The sequence below is a fragment of the Onychomys torridus genome, unplaced genomic scaffold, assembly GCF_903995425.1.
Source record: "Onychomys torridus unplaced genomic scaffold, mOncTor1.1, whole genome shotgun sequence".
Taxonomy (NCBI): Eukaryota; Metazoa; Chordata; class Mammalia; order Rodentia; family Cricetidae; genus Onychomys; species Onychomys torridus.
The window spans coordinates 1,967,502-1,985,893 of NW_023412870.1; the positions used below are offsets into that span (position 1 = coordinate 1,967,502).

The 18,392-nt window shown below is 53.4% G+C and overlaps 2 protein-coding genes across 5 annotated transcripts; one reads left to right on the forward strand and one right to left on the reverse strand.

Moving 5' to 3' along the window:
* Positions 1-1,850: 1,850 nt before the first annotated feature.
* On the reverse strand, positions 1,851-11,315 carry Gnl1 (G protein nucleolar 1 (putative)). Its single transcript, XM_036176328.1, has 12 exons — positions 10,954-11,315; positions 10,444-10,609; positions 10,025-10,161; positions 9,263-9,414; positions 9,088-9,159; positions 7,648-7,855; positions 7,420-7,515; positions 6,859-7,053; positions 3,076-3,254; positions 2,833-2,995; positions 2,481-2,621; positions 1,851-2,203 (listed from the first exon to the last, which is right to left on the reverse strand). The coding sequence occupies exons 1-12, from the start codon at positions 11,024-11,026 to the stop codon at positions 1,962-1,964; spliced, it is 1,824 nt and encodes a 607-aa protein (XP_036032221.1). The 5' UTR covers positions 11,027-11,315; the 3' UTR covers positions 1,851-1,961.
* On the forward strand, positions 10,958-18,050 carry Prr3 (proline rich 3). 4 transcript variants are annotated; one of them, XM_036176330.1, is made up of 5 exons: positions 11,994-12,058; positions 12,353-12,430; positions 12,718-12,780; positions 15,996-16,286; positions 16,822-18,050. In XM_036176330.1, the coding sequence occupies exons 3-5, from the start codon at positions 12,747-12,749 to the stop codon at positions 16,926-16,928; spliced, it is 432 nt and encodes a 143-aa protein (XP_036032223.1). In that variant the 5' UTR covers positions 11,994-12,058; positions 12,353-12,430; positions 12,718-12,746; the 3' UTR covers positions 16,929-18,050. The 4 variants fall into 4 exon arrangements, with proteins under 4 accessions (XP_036032222.1, XP_036032225.1, XP_036032223.1 ...); XM_036176331.1 differs by lacking the exon at positions 11,994-12,058 and adding an exon at positions 12,081-12,116; XM_036176329.1 differs by lacking the exon at positions 12,353-12,430 and having other exon boundaries at positions 10,958-12,116.
* The last annotated feature ends 342 nt before the right edge of the window (positions 18,051-18,392 follow it).

An 18,392-nucleotide genomic window follows, 5' to 3' on the forward strand; every position in this document is an offset into this window, starting at 1 on the left:
AAGACAGCCCTTTGCCTGGTATTACATTCCTATCAAATGAGTAAGACTCTGACAGTGACTGAGGACACATGTTCCACATCCCTTTGGGACTGAGCTGCCTCCAGATATGTGAGTTCAAAGACAGCCCGGTCTATACAGCAAGTCCAGGAGTACATAGTGAGATCCAATCTTTAAAATAATATTGGCTCCTGAGGGGTCTTCTGCTCAAGTTCAGAGAGCTCCCAATGTCAACTCCATCCCAACCTAACTCACCCAAATGTCCCTGGTGAATCTCAGGAGTCAACGGAGGAGGACAGGGAACAGAAGCAATGAAGGGCCAGGATACAAATAGAATTCTGACTTTTTGTTGTCTGTAAAGAGCCCTAGACAGGAGACTGGGTTTTTCTTGGTTGGGCTTCTCTTTTCTAACACATTCTGAGTGACCTTCACCAATGTTCATGTGCTGAGGCTCTGGCTCTAACTCGATGGCAGTGCAGCTGCCTCCAGGACTCAGGTCCACACTGGAGCACTGAAGGGAGTAAACCAGAGGCCTCAGCCTCTTCTCAGTGGAGGTTCCTTTCTCTTTGGTTGGCAGATCAGTGCTGACGCTGGAAGAACCGCCCCCCCCCCCACCCCACCTGAAAGGGATGTTTCTATAGAGGAAGCTGGAAGTGGTCCATGCTACCACCCTACCCAGACAACACGGCGGCTGCCCCTCCCTTTTCACCAAGAATTCAGCCTAGACCTCTCATCTCTGTGGGAATATAGAGAACTCCTAAAGATGGGCTCAGCCACCTGCCAATTTCTAGCTGAGGCCTGAGCAGTCTGTGCTCCATCCCCAAACCAGAGTAAATGGAGCCCAGGAGTTGGTTCTGTGCTATCGGTTCTAGCTCCCAGGTTTTTGTTTTGTTTTTATTTTATGTGCTTCAGTGTTTTGCCTGTGTGTATGTCTGTGTGAGGGTTCCATATTCCCTAGGACTGAAGACACAAACAGTTGTAAGCTGCCATGTGGATGCTGGGAATTGAACCTGGGTCCACTTAAGAGCAGACAATGTTCTTGACCACTGAGCCATCTCTCCAGCCCAGCTTTCAGGTTCCTAATGAAACCTGACACTGTAAAGAAAGGGCTGTTCTCCTCAAATTGTGAATGTGCACAAGTGTTTGCTGGTAATTAAGTTTCTATCTATACACATTTCATTAATGTTTTCACAAGTCGTTTTTTTTTTTTTTTTTTCCTCCGAGACAGGGTTTCTCCATGTAGTTTTGGTGCCTTTCCTGGAACTCACTCTGTAGCCCACGCTGGCCTCGAACTCACAGAGATCCACCTGGCTCTGCCTCCCAAATGCTGGGATTACAGGCGTGCACCACCACCGCCTGGCCTTTTGTTTTGTCTTATTTATGTCTCAGTATCAATTAATTCCAGAATTATACTCCGTGAGTCCCCAGGATTTGGACAACCTGGCACACCCATCTTAATCCAAAAATCTGCTCCATGAGGTCTGGATCATGGCCAGTCCTGGCTCCTGCGTCATATAAAGCATTTTGTGCTAAGCACAGGTCCAGACACAGATTCCTGATCAATGTTTGCTGAGTCTGGAAAATTCCTATTAAAAATCTTCTTGGAGACACACCTCTGTGGCTTTCACCCAAAAACCCGATATAACCAAGGTCAGGCAGCAGGGGGCGCGCAGGACACTGCTAAAGGCAGGAGGACTAATTCCAGGTGAGCCTGCCTTAGACCTCCCAGGCCCATGGGGATTCTTAAAGTGCTGTGTGGGAATGTGGGCACCAGGCTTCCCAAAGAGAATGGCGAAGAAAGGCCTCCCACAGCCGTCAGCCCAAAACAGCCGCCCTCATCTCAGGCCACCTGGGAAGGGCTACAAAGCAGACAATCTTTATTCACAATCAGGGTGGCAAATGAGGAAGGCCTCCAGCTCAGTCCAAAAGCAAAGCTACTGAGAAGGGAGTGGTGACAGGTGGGCTCAGCACGCGTCCTCGGCCAGCAGAGCATATGGGTTGCGGGCAGCGAGGCAGGAGCCAGGGCCTGAGGTTGGGGTGTCCTCCTCTCCTTCTCCTTCTTCATCTGCATCCCGGTCCTCCTCTCCTTCCTCCTCACAGGAGCTGCTCAACTCCTCCTCCTCCTCCTCCTCCTCATCACCTGCTGGCCCCACCCTGCCCTGCAACACCACCAGCTCTGCAGTCTCTGCATGAGACTCCCAGGTGCCTGAGGAACACAGAAGTATGTAAGCAGGAGAGATGGGGCAGGGATGAAGACAAAGGCAACTCTTCATGTGCTGTGCTGGCACACACCCCTTCATTCCACCACCTTTGTGCAGAGCTGGACAGAAGCTTGTGTACGTGCTCAGTCCCCACAGCCAGGCTTCTGCAGCCAGGCACCCACATTTACTATCAGTGAACCACCCCCAGAGCTGGCCCACATGGACCCTCCGTCGGGCCTCACCTGTCAGTCAGTTGGGACTAGAGAACACCTGGGCTCTCACCTCTCTGTTCACTGTAACCAGGAGGGTGGAAACACAGGCTGAGACGCCCATCCACTGCCAATCGCAAGAGGCTGTTGGCCGCTCTGTATACATCATTACGAGCTGCCTTAGCTGTTTTATAACCTCGTTTCTCTGCCCAAGCTGAAGGGAGAAAATAATGTCAGTAAGGGATGCCGCCCCTGAACCAGGTTCCAGTCCTGTCTGCCCCACGCCCACAGTCCAGGCATGAGGTCTTGATTGTGGCAAAGGTAAAACTTCTAGGGTAAGCAGACAGCCCCTTCCACTGAGGTCAGAATCTCAGGAGAGGGCAGGGCAGACAGGAGACAAAAAAGGCAGAGACCCTGAAGCCCACCTTCGCAGATGTCCCAGGCACACCAGGGGTGCTCAGCCGAAGGGTCCTCTGCCTCTGGGTGGCGCAGGTGCAGCAGAGCCTGCACTGGGATGCGGGAGGCCAGGTAACCCACGGCAGTGTAGGGCTCCTGGATCTGGGCGATGGGGTAGATCCCAGCCAGAACCTGTGGAAACAGCACTCAGCACCTTCCTCGGTTCCTCCCTCTCCTCCCTACCCCCTCCAGCCCCCTCCACCACGACATACCTGCAGCTGCCTGGGCAGCAGAGAGGGGAAGATAAGGCCTGGACAGTCACAGAGCTTCACAGAGGGGGTGAGGAAGTAGGTCTGGAAGTACCGGGTATGGCCTGGTGTCCTGGAGACACTCACCACCTTCCGCCCCACCAGCCCGTTGATCAGCGAGGACTTCCCCACATTGGGAAAACCTAGGAAGGCAAGGCAAAGGATTGTGGGACAGTCCTTACTCTGGGCCAGAGGAGCCGAGTAGTGGCTGGGGCCGTCAGGAGAACGACAGCTCAAGGTAAGGAAGCAGCACAACCACCGCACCAGGCATCAGGCTCTGGTTCACAACTCACAGCTGTAGACCCCAGGCAAATCCCTGGCCTCTTGGGGTTCTGTTCCTCATTTTATAGGACAGATGCCTCCCACCCACATCAGTCAGGAGTTAGATACCAGATACAACTGTATTTCGTAACAGTCATCATGACGTGTCCAAGGAGATGCCTGCAGGCTCACAGCCCCCTCTCATGCCCACAGCACCTTCTTTCTGCCTGAGTGCTGGACCTGCACAGTCCTCTCATCCCCGATTCAGGCCTTCAATGCCTGAACCACACTCATATCCCCCATACAAGCTCCCCAAGGCTATGCACACAGCAGGCCTGCTACCTCACAGTTCCATTAAATGTCAAGCACTCCTCTTGGCCTGACATGCATCCTTCATTCCAGTAACTGCACCCCAGACTCCAGCATGGCAACACTGTGGTACCAGGTCCAGTCTCTGTCTGTCGGTCTGTCCCTCCCTCTGCCTTTCACTATGCCTACAGCTTGTGGTTCATGTGTTGTGAGCTCTCAGCTACTGCCCCAGTGCCAGCCTGGATGCTGCCATGCCCCCACCATGATGACCACAGACTCACCCTCTGAAACTGTCGACAAACCCCCAATTAAATGTCTTCTAAGTTGTCTTAGTCATGGTGTCTTTTTACAGCAACAACAGCCAGCACGCCCTACTTCCCTCCGCTCCACCTCAGGGTCCAGGATCCAGCTCTCTGGCAAGTCTGACCTTAACTCCTGGTCCTGGCTTTCCTGCCTCTCAGTCACCTGACCAAAGCCCAGCCTTGTGGAATGCAACTGCCCACACAGTCCTGAGAAAAGATGCACAGCCTGGCTGGCTGGCTCCTTCCCGACACACCGTCTCTTCTCACAGGGGCCACAGGAAGCGGCTCTCCTGACAAGCCCACTAGCTTACTTCTCCATCCCCTTTGAGTGAAACTCCTAGCCCAGTGTGATGAGACATGCTGTGACCCCAGCACACCAAAGCCTGAGGCAGAAGGATTGCGGAGAGTTTAATTAAGGCCAGTCTAAACTGCACAGTGAAAAACAACAACCCCACCAGGTAAAACAACAACCCCACCACCCTACTGTGAAAGGCCCTTAAAGACTCATCTGCTTTGTCACCATTCGCTAAGTTTACCTGTGAATGAACACTTTTATTTTGTTTTTGAGACAAGGTTTCTCTCTGCAGCCCTGGCTGTCCTGGAACTCCATCTGTAGACCAGGCTGGCCTCGAACTCACAGAGATCCACCTGCCTCTGCCTCCCAAGTGCTGGGATTACAGGTGTGCCCCACCACCTCCCAGCATGACTGCACACTTTTTAACAGACAAAAAGACACATCAGCCTTGGAGACCCCAGCCGCCCTGGCCAGAGCCTGAGTACTGCGCTCCTCGGAGTGCATCCGCTCATCTCCCGACACGTTCTGACCTGTGGGCTCTCACTCCTGCTCCTGGTGTCGGGGCCTGAGTGTTCAGAACAGGACAGCACCACCCTGCAGCCTCCACATGCACCTGGCCGGGGCTCTGCAGAGGGCACTGCTGTGCTTTGTCCCTGGCGCGGCCCTCATGCGGCCCTCACCTCCCTCTCTGGCTGCTGTCAGTTCCAGTCAGCCCTGCTTCACAGGCACAGACTTTAAGCACACTGTACCACTTCACTTCCAGACTCCCCGGGTTTCCACTCTCCTTTTCCTTTGCCTGAACACTGCTCTGCCTCAGTCTCTCTCTTCACCTCCCCCTCCCATCCCGTGGCATTACATCCTCCAAACACTCCTCAGATCTCCTGAAGTTGAAATCTCTCCCACACCCCAATCTCCAGACCCCTAACCCACAGCCTGCTCCACCTCTCCAGTTGAGACAGTCCACGACAACCCTGAGTCTCTTCCCACTCTCCGGGCCGCAAACCTGCTCCTCTCCCGGTTCCCCAGCTCAGCAGTCCCAGCTGCTCAGGCTTTTTAAAACAAGCAGAAGACTTCTTCATTCCTTGCTTTCTCTGTGAGCCAAGGGAAGCCAACAGCACTCCTCTCCACCTTCAAATACACCACGTCTCAGTCTCTCCCCCCCCCACACCTCTACCACCTTCCTCTGAGGACTCTTTAGGGAGGGTCTTTTTCTATTTTGAGAGGGTCACAACCTATAGTTAAAGCTGTCCTGGAACTCACCACACAGTCCAGGCTGACCTCAGACCCCCCTAACCTGGGACTACAGGTTGAGCACCCACCACACTCGGCCCCCCTCAGCAGTTCTGGGACGTCCCTCAGGCTTCTCTTCCTCCTTTCCTGTCCACCTCTCACTATCCGCTCCACTTGGCAGAAAGAACAAATTTCTAAATGAAATCAGATCCTGCCAGCCCACCATTGGCTTCTCAGGAAACTAAGATCCAAACTGCCAGAGCTGGAGGGATGTCTCAGGGTTGAGAGAAGTCAATACTCTTGTAGGACCTGGGTTCTGTTCCCAGCACCCACATAGTGGCTTACAACAGTCCACAATCCCAACACCAGGGGGATCCAGTGCCCTCTTCTGGCCTCTGTAGGCACCAGACACACAAGCATTGCACATACATACATGCAGGCAAAATACCAACACACACAAAAAATGAAAAAAAAAAAAAAATCTAAAAAACAAAACTCCACAAATATCTAAGATACTAAATTGCCAGGGTCTCTTCTCAGCTCTTGTAGGTACAATGAGAAGGAACCTTACTTAGACTCTAATCACACATTCCTTTACCTCGACTGCAGCGGTTCTCAATCCTCCTAATGTTGTGACCCTTTAGTACAGCTCCTCATGTGGAGTAACTCCCAACCATAAAGTTATTTTCATTGTTACTTTATAACTGTAATTTTGCTACTACTATCAATCATAATGTGACTTAATATAAATGTAATCTGATATGCAGGATATGATATTTGACTTCTGCTCTGATGGAGATGAACAGAGTTCTTTTCCTTTTGAGACAGGGTCTCATTGTGCAGTCCTGGCTGCCTGTGAGCTCACTCTGTAGACCAGGCTGGCCTTGAAGTCACAGAGATTTGCCTGCCTCTGCCTCCACGTGCTAGGATTAAAGGGGATCACTACCAAGCCTGGCTTGTGACAGTCCTAACTGGAGAGCTACTCTGTGACCACACTGAAAAGGGTTCCCCCAGTGGCAACCGGTCCTGGCTGCCTTTCTGCTATGACTTAAGGACCTGTCTGAGGAACCAGCATCCACAACTGAAGCCATGAAGATCCACCAGTCGCTCAGAACCACAACTGCCACCCCTCACCCTCCTTTCAACTGTGCATCAGCAACCAAGACTCCAAGGCTTAAGGACTGGAGCAGAGGCAGAACTTAACTGGCCTGCAGCATGTGCCCTGCAGTTTCCCAGAACCCACGGCAGACTTCTTTCCTTGAAGACCTGCAGCCCAAACAGGCCTAGCTCCCTCCTCCACACTGAAACAGTGCCTAAGGAGGCCATTAGGGCAGGCCGCCGAGTCCTCACCCACACAGCCGATGGTCACCACCCCGTCCTTGTAGCGCTCCTTGGAGGGGCCCGTGGGCTCCATCGCCGAGTCAGTCTGCTGCTCTACCAGGACTGCTGGCCCATCTTCCTCTTCTTCTTCCTCCCCAGAGCCGCTACCCCAGGAAGCCCCGGCCACATCCCTAGCGATCTTCTCACGCCAGCTGCTCAAGTCCACTGCTCGGAAGGAAAAGAAGAAAATAAAGGGGTTTCCCTCACCCCCCAGGCCACTATGGATAATGCACAGCTGACATCACCAGCATTCCTAAAACTCATAGCAATGCCAGTGTCTACTACAGCAGACTGGAAATTCCCCAGTCTCCACTGGACACCACTCTGGAGTTACAGGCATCTCTTCTTCAAAGCCTCGATGAAAACTGGGGAAAACTCAAGCCAGGGGGGCTCCCGCCCACCTCCTGCTGCTGTCCTTCCCACCAGAGGCTGCTCCTGACTTTCCTAGACATGTGTAACAGAGGGAGATGGAGAAGGGAACCCTGGAGCAGTCCCCAAAGACCTCTACAGGCCCCTCCACGGGCTCCGTACCTTTCCCCACAGTGATGGCTTCGCAGGCTCTCAGCAGCTGCTCTGGCCCCAGCGCCCGAGTCCATCCTCTACCCCGTCTTCGACTCTTCTTCAAGACTGAGATACAAGGGTGAAAATGCATCTCGTGGTCTCTCCTACCACCCTGAAGCCTACATCAGATTCCTTTGCCAACAGGCTTTGCTGTCCGCACTCCCCATGCCACCCACTCCCCCTCCACCGCCCACTCACCACCGCCAGGCTCCTGTGGAGTTCGAGTGTCCCGAGGGAAGGAGGTGAACAGGACAATGTGGAGCTGGGGGTAGTGCTGGTGAAAGTAATGCTTCCAGGCAACCACGAGAGCCGGCGGCGCCAGATCCACCTTGTTCAAGACCAGGATCAGGGCCAGCCCAAGCTCTCCAGTCACATACTCATAAAGCGCTGGTGGGAAGTTCACAACCTGTGACAGAGTTGGCGAGAAGTGACCCCAGAGGCTGCTGGCTCCGGCTCCCCAACACCCACCCGCACAGCAAAAGACGCAAGGCCTCGGCTCAAGTAGCTACAGCAAGGGCGAAAATATAAACCAGCCACACTGGACAAGAAAGGCAATGCAGCTGTGACGACCCGGGCAAGTCCCAGGGTGCTTCCCGCAGGTCATGATGAGAGAGAGAGAGGGAGGGAGAGAGAGAGAGAGAGACAGAGAGAGACAGAGAGAGAGAGAGAGAGAGAGAGAGAGAGAGAGAGAGAGAGAGACAGAGAGAGACAGAGACAGAGAGAGAGACAGAGAGAGAGACAGAGAGAGAGACAGAGAGAGAGAGACAGAGAGAGAGAGAGAGAGACAGAGAGAGAGAGAGAGAGAGAGAGAGAGAGAGAGAGAGAGAGAGAGAGAGAGAGAGAGAGAGAGACAGAGAGACAGAGAGAGAGAGAGAGAGAGAGAGACAGAGAGAGAGAGAGACAGAGAGAGAGAGAGACAGAGAGAGAGAGACAGAGAGAGAGACAGAGAGAGAGACAGAGAGAGAGAGAGAGAGAGAGAGAGCTGGCCAGCACGGGAATGGCAGGCTATGATAAGAGATGAATAAAACACTGAGTTCCTCGGGATGGGGGTACAGCTCCGTAGTAAAGCCCAGCACATGCCAGGCCCAGAGTTTCACCCTCAGCAGAACAAAATGAAAGGAAAAGAAAATTATTTCCTACTGAAGACTTCAACTCAAGGTATAAAGAGAACAAAAGAAAGTAAGAAAACCGTAGTAAACCCAGTGCCTCGAAAGGACTGGAGGATCCCTGGGGCTATTTGGTGAGCTCAAGGCCCGGTAAGAGAGCCCACAAGAGCCCACAAGGAGGGCGGTGGTGGCGCACGCCTTTAATCTCAGCACTCGGGAGGAAGAGCCAGGCAGATCTCTGTGAGTTCGAGGCCAGCCTGGGCTACCAAATGAGTTCCAGGACAGGCCCAAAGCTACACACGGAAACCCTGTCTCAAAAAACAGACAAACAAACAAAAAAAAAAACAAAACAAAACAAAAAAAAAAAAAAAAAAAAGAGAAAGAGAGAGAGCCCACAAAACAAGGAGGCATTGCCCGTCTGAGGAACACAGAGGCTGACCTCTGGCTTCACAATTCCAAGCACACATCCCAGAAACGGAATGGCCAGTTTCCCCCACTGGGGTCTCCCTTACAAACCTTTCCAAGCACTCACCGGATGTCGGATGTCAGTGATGAGCAAGACGATGTCAGACATCTCTAATACCCGCCACAGCTGCCTCCATGTCTGAAAAGATCAAAAGAGGATATGGCCTAGAGTCCTTCTCCTGCCCAAGCACAGAACACTATCTAGGACCACAATATGTCAACCCGTCCCCATCCACTGTCACCTCCAGATTGTGCTCAAAGTAGCTGAGTTTCTCTGAAGCGTAGGCACCATGTATCTTCCCAAGGTATTCCTGGAAGCTCCGCTCCTCTTGGCTCATTAGCTGTTCCTTGGACATCTCATAGCTCCAAGGAGGACGGCGGGGAAAGTCCAGGACTGAGAAATGAGGAAAAAGTCCGAACAAGCATCAGGACTCTGTTTTCTTTGTTTCTTCTTCGAGACAAGGTTTCTCTGTGTAACTTTGCGCCTTTCCTGGGAACTCACTCCGTAGCCCAGGCTGGCCTTGAACTCACAGAGATCTGCCTGCCTCTGCCTCCTGAGTGCTGGGATTAAAGGCGTGCACCACCACTGCCCGGCTATTCTTTCTTCTTATTTATTTTCGAGACAGGGTTTCTCTGTGTAACAGCCCTGGCTGTCCTGGAACTCGCTTTCTAGCCCAGGCTGGCCTTGAACTCACTGAGATCTTCCTGCCTCTGCCTCCCAAGTGCTGGGATCAAAGGCGTGGAAGACCACCAGGTGGCATTTTTTTCAATTTTGTTTTTCAAAACAGGATTTCTCTGTGTATCCCTGGCTGTCCTGGAACTGACTCTGTAGTCCAGACTGGCCTTGAACTCAGAGATCTGCCTCTGCTGGGATCGAAGGCGTGTGCCGCCACCACCACCCGGCTAGGACTCTTTCAAACTCCAACATGCGTCTCGAGTCCTCCTTTCCACGCAGCGGGCTGGTTCCCCAAGCTGACGGCAAACACCAAGTAACCCTCACTCACCTGAGCCAGGCTGATAGACTTCCCGGATATCCAGCTCGAGCATTTCAGCACTGACAGGCTGCAACACTTGCTCCCTGGCTGCTCTCTTTCTCCTCTCCACCTCCTCCCGGCTGTCCCGTTCAAAATGCAGCCGGTATCTAAGGGAAGAGGGACCACACATCTCGCCATCTCCTCTCCAAAGCATGCAACTTTTACAAAGCCTCCTCCCCTGACTGTTCAGGTCTCCTCTCGGTTGGCTCTTCCCCCGCGCCCCCCACCCACAACCCTCCCGAAAACAAACTCTCGACAGCCCCCCTGGAAGGCAAGATTGTGGCCCATCCACCGCGGCTTCCGGCCCCCCAGGCTCCACTTCCAAGCCCTCCTCAGGAGCTTTCCTCGGGCAGGAAGCGGGGGGGCCGGCGCCCTTCGCCTTGGCTCACCGGTTGGGATCGTAACCTCGGGGCCCCAGCCCCTGGGAAGGTTGCTGGTTGAGCCTGCGGATATGATGGGTCACGGATTCCCCGTCCGAGGTGTCGGTCTGCTCCTCCCGCCGCTCCCGGCTCCCGCTGCGGCTGTTGGAACTGGAGCGAAGCCCATCTTGGAGCCCTGAGGGGAGGGACCGCTGACGCCAGTGTAGACCGGTTCTCGGGACACCCAGAGCCCCCCGAGCCGGCGGGACGAGCTCCTCTTCTCCGGAGGCTCCATCCTCCCGACTGCGCGCCCCACTTCCCTCCCGGGTGGGCCCGCAGATCGTCACAGAGTGCGGAGGCACCAGCGGGGCCTCCCCTGCCCGGGCCCCCGCACACCCCGCGGCAGCCCACGCGGGGCCGCGAGAGCCCGCCGCCCGGCCCGGCCCCGGCCCGGCCCCGGCCCCGGCCCCAGCCCCGGCCCGCGGTGCGGCGGCACACCCCTCCTCCCGAGCTGCGCAGCGGCCCCGCCCCCTCCCTGACCTCGCTTCCGCTCCCGCTTGTCCTGCAGCTGCTTCTTCTTCTGCTTCACGCTGAAGGGCTTCTTCCGCGGCATGGCCCCGGCCCACCCTCCGCCGAGCTCCCCGCCGCCGCAACTGACTCCCCGGGCAGCCCCCGCCGGCGGACCGGGGCCCTGGGGAGGCGGGGCCGCGGTGACGTCAGGGGCGGGCGGCGGGGAGCGGGGCGGCCGGGATGCAAGCGGCACGTGAGAGCCCGCGGCTCCGGGATGCGCGGCGCGGCGCGGCGTAGGAGGAGGCCCGGGCCGACTCCGTCACGGGCGCGACCAAGTGGCCGTCGCGGGAGGGGGAGCGAGCGTCATCACCGCCTGGAGCTCCCGGGAGCTGCCACTCACCTGGCGGGGGCGGGCGAGGGGGCGAGGACACGCCGCCTGGCTGCGCGGCGGCCACCGGGGACGGGCCCCTAGCCGGGGAGCCGAAGCTGTGCGGCCGCGCTGGCTGCCACGCGTGCTGGGCTGTGGCTCACGCACTCGGGGAGGACGCTGCTGAGCGGCAGGCTTACAGCCCACGCCTGCGAGCGCGGGCGAGGAGAAAACGCCAGCGGGACAAGGACTTTCGGAGAGAGGTCAGGGAGCGCAGGAGTTGTGCCTGCAGGCGTTGCCATGGTAACTGCGGGGCCGGATGTGGCGAGCTTAGGGTGCGACGGGGGTTCGCGCTTGCCGCCCGAGGCCCGAAGCCTGTCGAGTGTCTCATTGTAATGCGGCGGACGGTGCTTTTCCACGTGGGGAGAGGCCTTGGGCAAGCAAGTAGCAACTGCACCAGGGAAGCAAAGCCTCCCCGTGAGCGCCACGGCGAGCGGGACCCTCCGTAGGAGAAGACGACGGCCGCGGGGGCCACAACCTGCCGGAAGTGGCATGGCGGAAGCTTCGGTCTCCCGGCCCACCGCCCACCCGGAAGCGGAAACAAACCCAGTGTGCCCCTTCCTCACTGCCCTCCAGAGCCTGCTGCAGCCATTGCCGCAGCCACGATGCCCAAACGAAAGAAGCAGAATCAGCAGCCGCAGCCGCCGCAACATCCTGCGCTGTCCGACCGGGACGAGCCTGGAGACGAGGAGGATGAGAGTCCCATTGGTGAGGGGGAAGGCGTGCGCGTGCCTGTCAGCCGGCCCGGGGCCAGGCGAGGATCGAGGTGCGGGGGAGGCGGCTCTGACGGAAGGAGGAGGTGGGGTGGGGACGGGGGCTGGGAGGGCTGCCGCTGCAACCCTCAGGCTCGGGCTGCCTCCTAACCCTTTCTGGAGAAGGCCGGGGAGGTGGCGGCTGAAGGTCCGGCTTGCGCAGCCGCAGAATGGCGGGGGAGAGGGGTGGCAGCGATATTACAGATGTGATGACCGGGAAGACAATTTGTGACCACACTTCACTGGTTAGGTGAAAGTGCAGCCTTCTGTGAACTACTCCCCCGAGGGAAGGAGAGGAGAAAAAAACTATGATGGGCCAACAGTTAAGGTGAGGGATTGGGGTATGTGGAATCACTGGGCATGTTGTGGATGCAGCACTGTGAGGGAAGAGCTGTTAGAGACCCCTGTTACTCTCTGATGGAATCTCCACTGTCTTGCTCAGTCTCGAACAACTCTGCAGAGGGTCGGGCAGATGGACGGGGTGAGAGATTGCGGCACTGCTGAGTGGATATAGCTACCTTTGCTGGTTAAAATGAGTGTTAAAGACCAAATAGTGAATGAGATGATTAGTCCTTTGCACCATTCTGATGGCCGTGTTTTCATGTCTGCTCGTAGGACCACCCAGCCTTCTGGGCCCTCCCCCCATGGCTAATGGAAAGCCTGGTGATCCCAAGTCAGGTGAGGCGAAACGGGTCCTGATGTGTGTTTTAAGTCCTGGAGAATGGATGAAGAGAACAAAATCAAAGACTTTAAAAACAAAACCCAGGGATTGTGTACCTAAATGAGTGGTCATGTATCAACCATTTGGAAACATGGGATTGTCAAATTTGGTTTCCTTTCAAATTAACTCCTAGGTCTGAGGCTTTCACAGTCCATTTCTATTCTGTTTGTGTAGAAATAAACATTTTCCATTATAGGGAAACATAGAGGCTCTAAATGGGACACTACCAAGATGGTCCAAAGTGGGAGGACATATAAAGATTTGGTGTAAAGCTACAGTAACTATGACGTTGTGGTTTTCACAGAATAACTTACATAAGTTTGTAATACTTGAGAGACCGAGGCAGGAGGATCAGGAGCTCCTGGCCAGCCTCTCCTACATAGCAAATTAAGACCAGCTAGCCTGGGCTACATGAGACCCTCTCCGAATGGAATCAGAGGCCTGTAAATATACGAACACTTATGTCTGAAGATGAAATCAAAGAAATGGTCCGTCAGTAATGTTATCTCCACTGGACATTTGTGTAAAAGTATGAACTGTGTAGTAATACCAAATAAAAACATCATCTAGGTAAACTGTAAAACAGGAACAAAATAAAAGGAACTAAATGTTTCATGGCCTCAGAGTAGCTAAGAGTTTGTAAACAACACACAGACCAAGCATAGTTGCAGCAGAGGGGCTGGGGTATCAGGATCAGCTTGGCCCACAAGGAGACATACTGGGGAGGTGGTCCAGTTGATAAAGTGCTTGCTGCAAAAGCATGCAGACCTGAGTTCAGATCTCAGCAGCCACCTAGAGAGCTGGGTGATAGGAGGCAGAGGTAGGAGGACTCTAGGGCTTGCTGGCTAGTGAGTGTGGCTGAATCAGTGAGACCCTATCAATTTGTGGCCCATACGTATACACACACTTGTGCTAGTCATAAAGGAAAGATTTGTAAAAGGAACTACATCAAATAATACAAATTTCTATTAATCAGATAACACTGTTAGCTAGCCATGAGACCACATAACTATTATAGTAAGCAGTATAGAGATTTGTTAGAAAACTAAAAATAAGCTACATATAGTAGCATACGTCTACAATTTTGGAGGATGAGTCAGGAGAATTGTAGCAGTTATGAGGCTAGCCTGGGCTAAAGAGAGACCCTGTTTAAGAAAGTAAAAGTGCAGATCTGCCATACAAGCCAGCAGTTCCACTTCAGGATGTACATGTACAAGAATTGAAAGCATGGTCTTCGGGTTGGATTTTTTGAGACAGATGCTATGTAGCCTGTGCTGCCATCAAGCTAACAAAATGTATGCATTCGATGCAATATTGCTTCATCTTACAAAGGAAGAAAATGTTAGTGTTGCACCATGGGTAAATCTTGAGGACACTATACTAAGAAAGTAGGCACATGAAAATAAATGCGTGAGTTACACAAAGTCAGATGCATAGAAACAACAGAATATGGGCTCCTGGGGCTGTTGGAAATATAAGGGCTTGTTCAGAGGTTTCTGTTTCACAGCACATGAACTTATAGTATTGAACCATGTACTTAAAAATAGCTGATCTAAGCCAGGTGTGATAGTACAAGCCTTTAAGCCTTTAATCTCAACAGTCAGGAGGTAGAGACAGGAAGATCTCTGAGGCAGGAGGTAGAACAGGTAGGCCTGTTCTGTAGAGAGTTCCAGGACTACACAGGAGAGCCCTGTCTTGAGAAACATAGTTGAGATGAGTCAGGCTGACAAGACAAGACGGCTCTGTAGTACTTGCCACCAAGCCTGACAACCTGACTTGAATCCTCAGCCCCAAGTAGTACAAGAACTGAGTTTGAAACCGGGCGGTGGTGGTGCATGCCTTTAATCCCAGCACTCGGAAGGCAGAGCCGGGCGGATCTCTGAGTTCCAGGCCAGCCTGGGCTACCAAGTGAGTTCCAGGAAAGGCGCAAAGCTACACAGAGAAATCCTGTCTCAAAAAACAAACAAACAAACAAAAGAACTGAATTTCACAAGTTGTCCTCACAAGTTGTCCTCTGTCATATATGCACCTTGGTACCTGTGTACACACAGTCCACGCACACATAAATAAGATAGTCTTTTTTTTTTCTCTTTGAGACAGGGTTTCTCTGTGTAGCTTTGTGCCTTTTCTGGAACTCACCCAGGCTGGCCTCGAACTCACAGAGATCCGCCTGGCTCTGCCTCCCGAGTGCTGGGATTACAGGTGTGCGCCACCACTGCCCTGCAAGATAGAGTCAGGTTAAAAATCTTTCTTGGGGTTGCCAAGCGGTGGTGGCGCACACCTGTAATCCCAGCACTCAGGAGGCAGAGGCAGGCGGATCTCTGTGAGTTCGAGGCCAGCCTGGTCTACAGAGCTAGTCCAGGACAGGCTCCAAAAGCTACAGAGAAAGAAACCCTGTCTCGGGGGGGGGGGGGGGACCTTTCTTGGGGCTAGAGAGGGCTTGCAAAGTGGTTCAGAGTACTGTGGCTGCTATTGCAGAGGACCTGAATTCCATTCTTAGCACCTGTGTGGCAGCTCACTACTTGCATTCCAGTCCCCCCCCCCCCTTTTTTTCCGGCCTGCAAAGGCAGCAGACATGAATGTCGTACACCAGCATAAGCTCAGCCTTGAACACACTATACTTATTGAGCAATATCCTCTGCCTCGTGTGGTCTGAGTAGAAATGTGTAGTACATGTAAATGTTGATAGCGTTTTTTATTACAGCTGCACAGTGGACAAGTCATGCACATGTCCACCATCAGAGTGGACAGGTTGTGATGCATGTGATAGGATACTACACTTCAAAGAAAATTAACCAGCTACCACTCCAGACAACTTGAATGAATCTCATGATTAATGAGAGAGGCCAGAGTTAAAAGCCAAGCAAAGATTCACAACCTATCACTTTAGACATCAGGATAGTGGTTACCTTCTGTGAGAGGAAAGGGCATGTGGATGGCTCTTTTGAGGCTGGCGATTAGCTTAGGAGTAGAGTAGTTGCCTAGTGTACACAAGGTTCTGGATTCAATTCCTGGCATAGGGGGTTAAAAAATGCTAAGAAAACTAGTCTCTTTGCCTGTGTGATGGAAGCCCAGGTAAAGATGTGATAGTTGGCTTTGTTGTGGCGAGTGGGGGAGGGGCTTTTGTCAGGAGTTTAGCTGCCCAGCGGTCACCCTGCCTTTCTCTCTGTAGCTCTTCACAGAGGCCCTCCAGGATCAAGGGGACCGATGATTCCACCACTGCTGAGTCTCCCGCCTCCTCCCCGGGGTAGAGGCCTCATTAGAGGAGGCCTTGGTCCTAGATCTAGCCCATACGGTCGTGGTTGGTGGGGTGTCAATACTGAACCTCCTTTTCCTGGGCCAGGCTATGGGGGTCCCTCTAGGGAAAGCTTTTATAGAGAGCCAAGAAATCCACGAAGGCTCAAAAGCTGGTCTCTTGTCAAGAACACCTACCCACCTAAGGACAGCCTCCAGGTGATAGAAGGTAAGGCTCACCTTCCTGTGCCTGTCCTGCATGCCTCTGGTCCCTTCTTTGGGCTGTCTCTGGGCAGCATTGAGAATTAATGCAGGGCCTTTCCTGGGTTAAGGATTCCTCTACCATTGAGCTGCCAGCCTCGTAGCTGACAGATACAAGTAGCCCTGAACATTTTTCTTCCCTCAGGAAGAATGTCTTTCCAAAATATTTGGTAGTCTGGGAGTCTTGCTCAGTGGTTGAGCAAGTTTCTTAGCATGCCTGAGGCTCTGCGTTCTACCCCTAGACCCCAAAATAGAAAAGGCCCAAATACTCGTAAACAATCTCTGGTAGAAACCTCGGCTTTCTCTCTGTCTTCTATCTCATTTCTTTCTTAGGGTTTCTGGGGGGTAGGGAAGGAAATGGTTTTTTGGGGGGGGGATGGACAGGTTGACTTCAAATTTGTGGCAGTCTTCTGTCTCAGCCTCCTGAATGTCCTGAATGCTGGGGTCACAGGGTGAGCCACCTCGTCCAGCTGAGTTAAACCATCGTTTTCACTTGTTCGCAGACAAATCTGACCGCCCTGTCTGCCGACACTTTTCCAAAAAGGGCCACTGTCGATATGAAGACCATTGTGCCTTCTACCATCCAGGCGTCAATGGACCTCCTCTGTGAGACTGTGCCTTCCCACCCACGCTGGAAGGAGCCTCTGACCAATGGCCATACCTTCTCTGTGGTCCCATCGTAGCTACTTGAAGGCCCTTCTGTCACCTTCAGTCAGTGACATGTCCACCCCATTCATCGTCTCCTCCATTTGGGGTCCAGAGTTGTGACTGTCACTGGTGTGCGATGCGCGTTGTCTTCTGATCCAGGCTTCAGAGACTTTTGGGACCCCATCTTGCTCCCTTCCACTGCCTCCTGGATCTTCCCCTCTGCCAAATGACCGCTGAACAGGAAACCATTGGTGCTGTTTCTTGTGCATCCGCCCACCTGTCTCCCAGTATTGCCCTCAGTTCCCAAGAACCCTGGAGCAGTCTTCTACCCTCTAGCTGCTGTTTTAAGTCCTTGGCTGTGAAGCCCCAGTGTTTGCAGCCGCCCGGAAACGCACCAGGTTGTCTGTCCTTGGGGTTAGGTTTGAGGGACTGGTACAGACTTGCTTCCTGAACAGCCTCCCCCTGCTTCTGGATGTCCTAGTTTCTTGTCATCAGCATGAGCCCCGCCGCTAAGGCCTGTGGTCACTGTACTTTGTGGAACTGTGCATCCCCATGTCGCCTTCCTGAGTGTCCGTGGCATTTTTGTGACTTCCCAACACTAGATAAGTTTTTCTGCCAAATGGAGCAAGGCTCTCGGTGCCCTCTAGACCTCACCTACCTCCCAACACGGGAGAATGTGAGACTTCCTCAGACTGCCTTCCCGTCGTGCCCTCTCTTCTGGTGTCTGACACAGGCCAGTGATGTCTTGTAAAGCCGCAGGCAGGCCTGCCCACGCAGCCTCTGCCTGGCTCGTTTTAGTTAGGCCCTGTCATTGTGAGGCCCTCAGCTCTTTCATTTGAATTCTGTGAATCTCCACCTGGCCTTGGCTTGTCTTTGGGTGGAACCTGGACAGTACTGTCACCTCTTAAATCCCTGGCACTGACTGTTTTCTGTGAAAACAGCAGTGAACTTGTTGGGTTTTGAGCTGGCCCTGAGGAAGTGGGTCAGGAGGTGTATGGACAAGAGGAGTGAGTCGTTGGAGAACTAAGAATGATTTTTTTTATTATTTTTTTTATATTAGTAATAAACACAGTGGAAACCGGCATTTCCCTTGTTTCTGTGTTTCAGCCGTCTCTGAAGTACAGGTGAGGCTGGTAGGGAGTCCCGTCGCCCCATGTAGTTCATCAGAGGTAGCAGCAAAGTTACACTCTAACTGGGGGAGCAGATCAGAGAGCGGCAAGCAGTTGAGGTGGAATGGGAAAGAGGAGTCTGCAGTGGCTGAGGGGAGTGCGGGAGATCTCAGACTCGGGTCTAGAGCTAAGGCAGAAGAGTCACGATTCATTTGTGTTTCCCTGTAAATCAAATCGAGGGTTTTCCATACGGACTCCATAGTGATGATGCCAAGCTTTGTGATGATTCCATGTTCCACTGTTAAAAGCTTAGACAT

What these genes read in the sequence shown, in the direction of transcription:
- Gnl1 (XM_036176328.1), bottom strand. Translation starts at nt 11,026, where the DNA reads ATGCCGCGGAAGAAGCCCTTCAGCGTGAAGCAGAAGAAGAAGCAGCTG. An exon ending in AGCCATCACTGTGGGGAAAG is followed by an intron (nt 7,054 to 7,419) that starts GTACGGAGCCCG and finishes CCTTCCGAGCAG; the next exon opens with TGGACTTGAGCAGCTGGCGT. An exon ending in GGTGACCATCGGCTGTGTGG is followed by an intron (nt 3,255 to 6,858) that starts GTGAGGACTCGG and finishes TTGCCTTCCTAG; the next exon opens with GTTTTCCCAATGTGGGGAAG.
- Prr3 (XM_036176329.1), top strand. Translation starts at nt 11,843, where the DNA reads ATGGCGGAAGCTTCGGTCTCCCGGCCCACCGCCCACCCGGAAGCGGAA. An exon ending in GCCTGGTGATCCCAAGTCAG is followed by an intron (nt 12,781 to 15,995) that starts GTGAGGCGAAAC and finishes TTCTCTCTGTAG; the next exon opens with CTCTTCACAGAGGCCCTCCA. An exon ending in CAGCCTCCAGGTGATAGAAG is followed by an intron (nt 16,287 to 16,821) that starts GTAAGGCTCACC and finishes ACTTGTTCGCAG; the next exon opens with ACAAATCTGACCGCCCTGTC.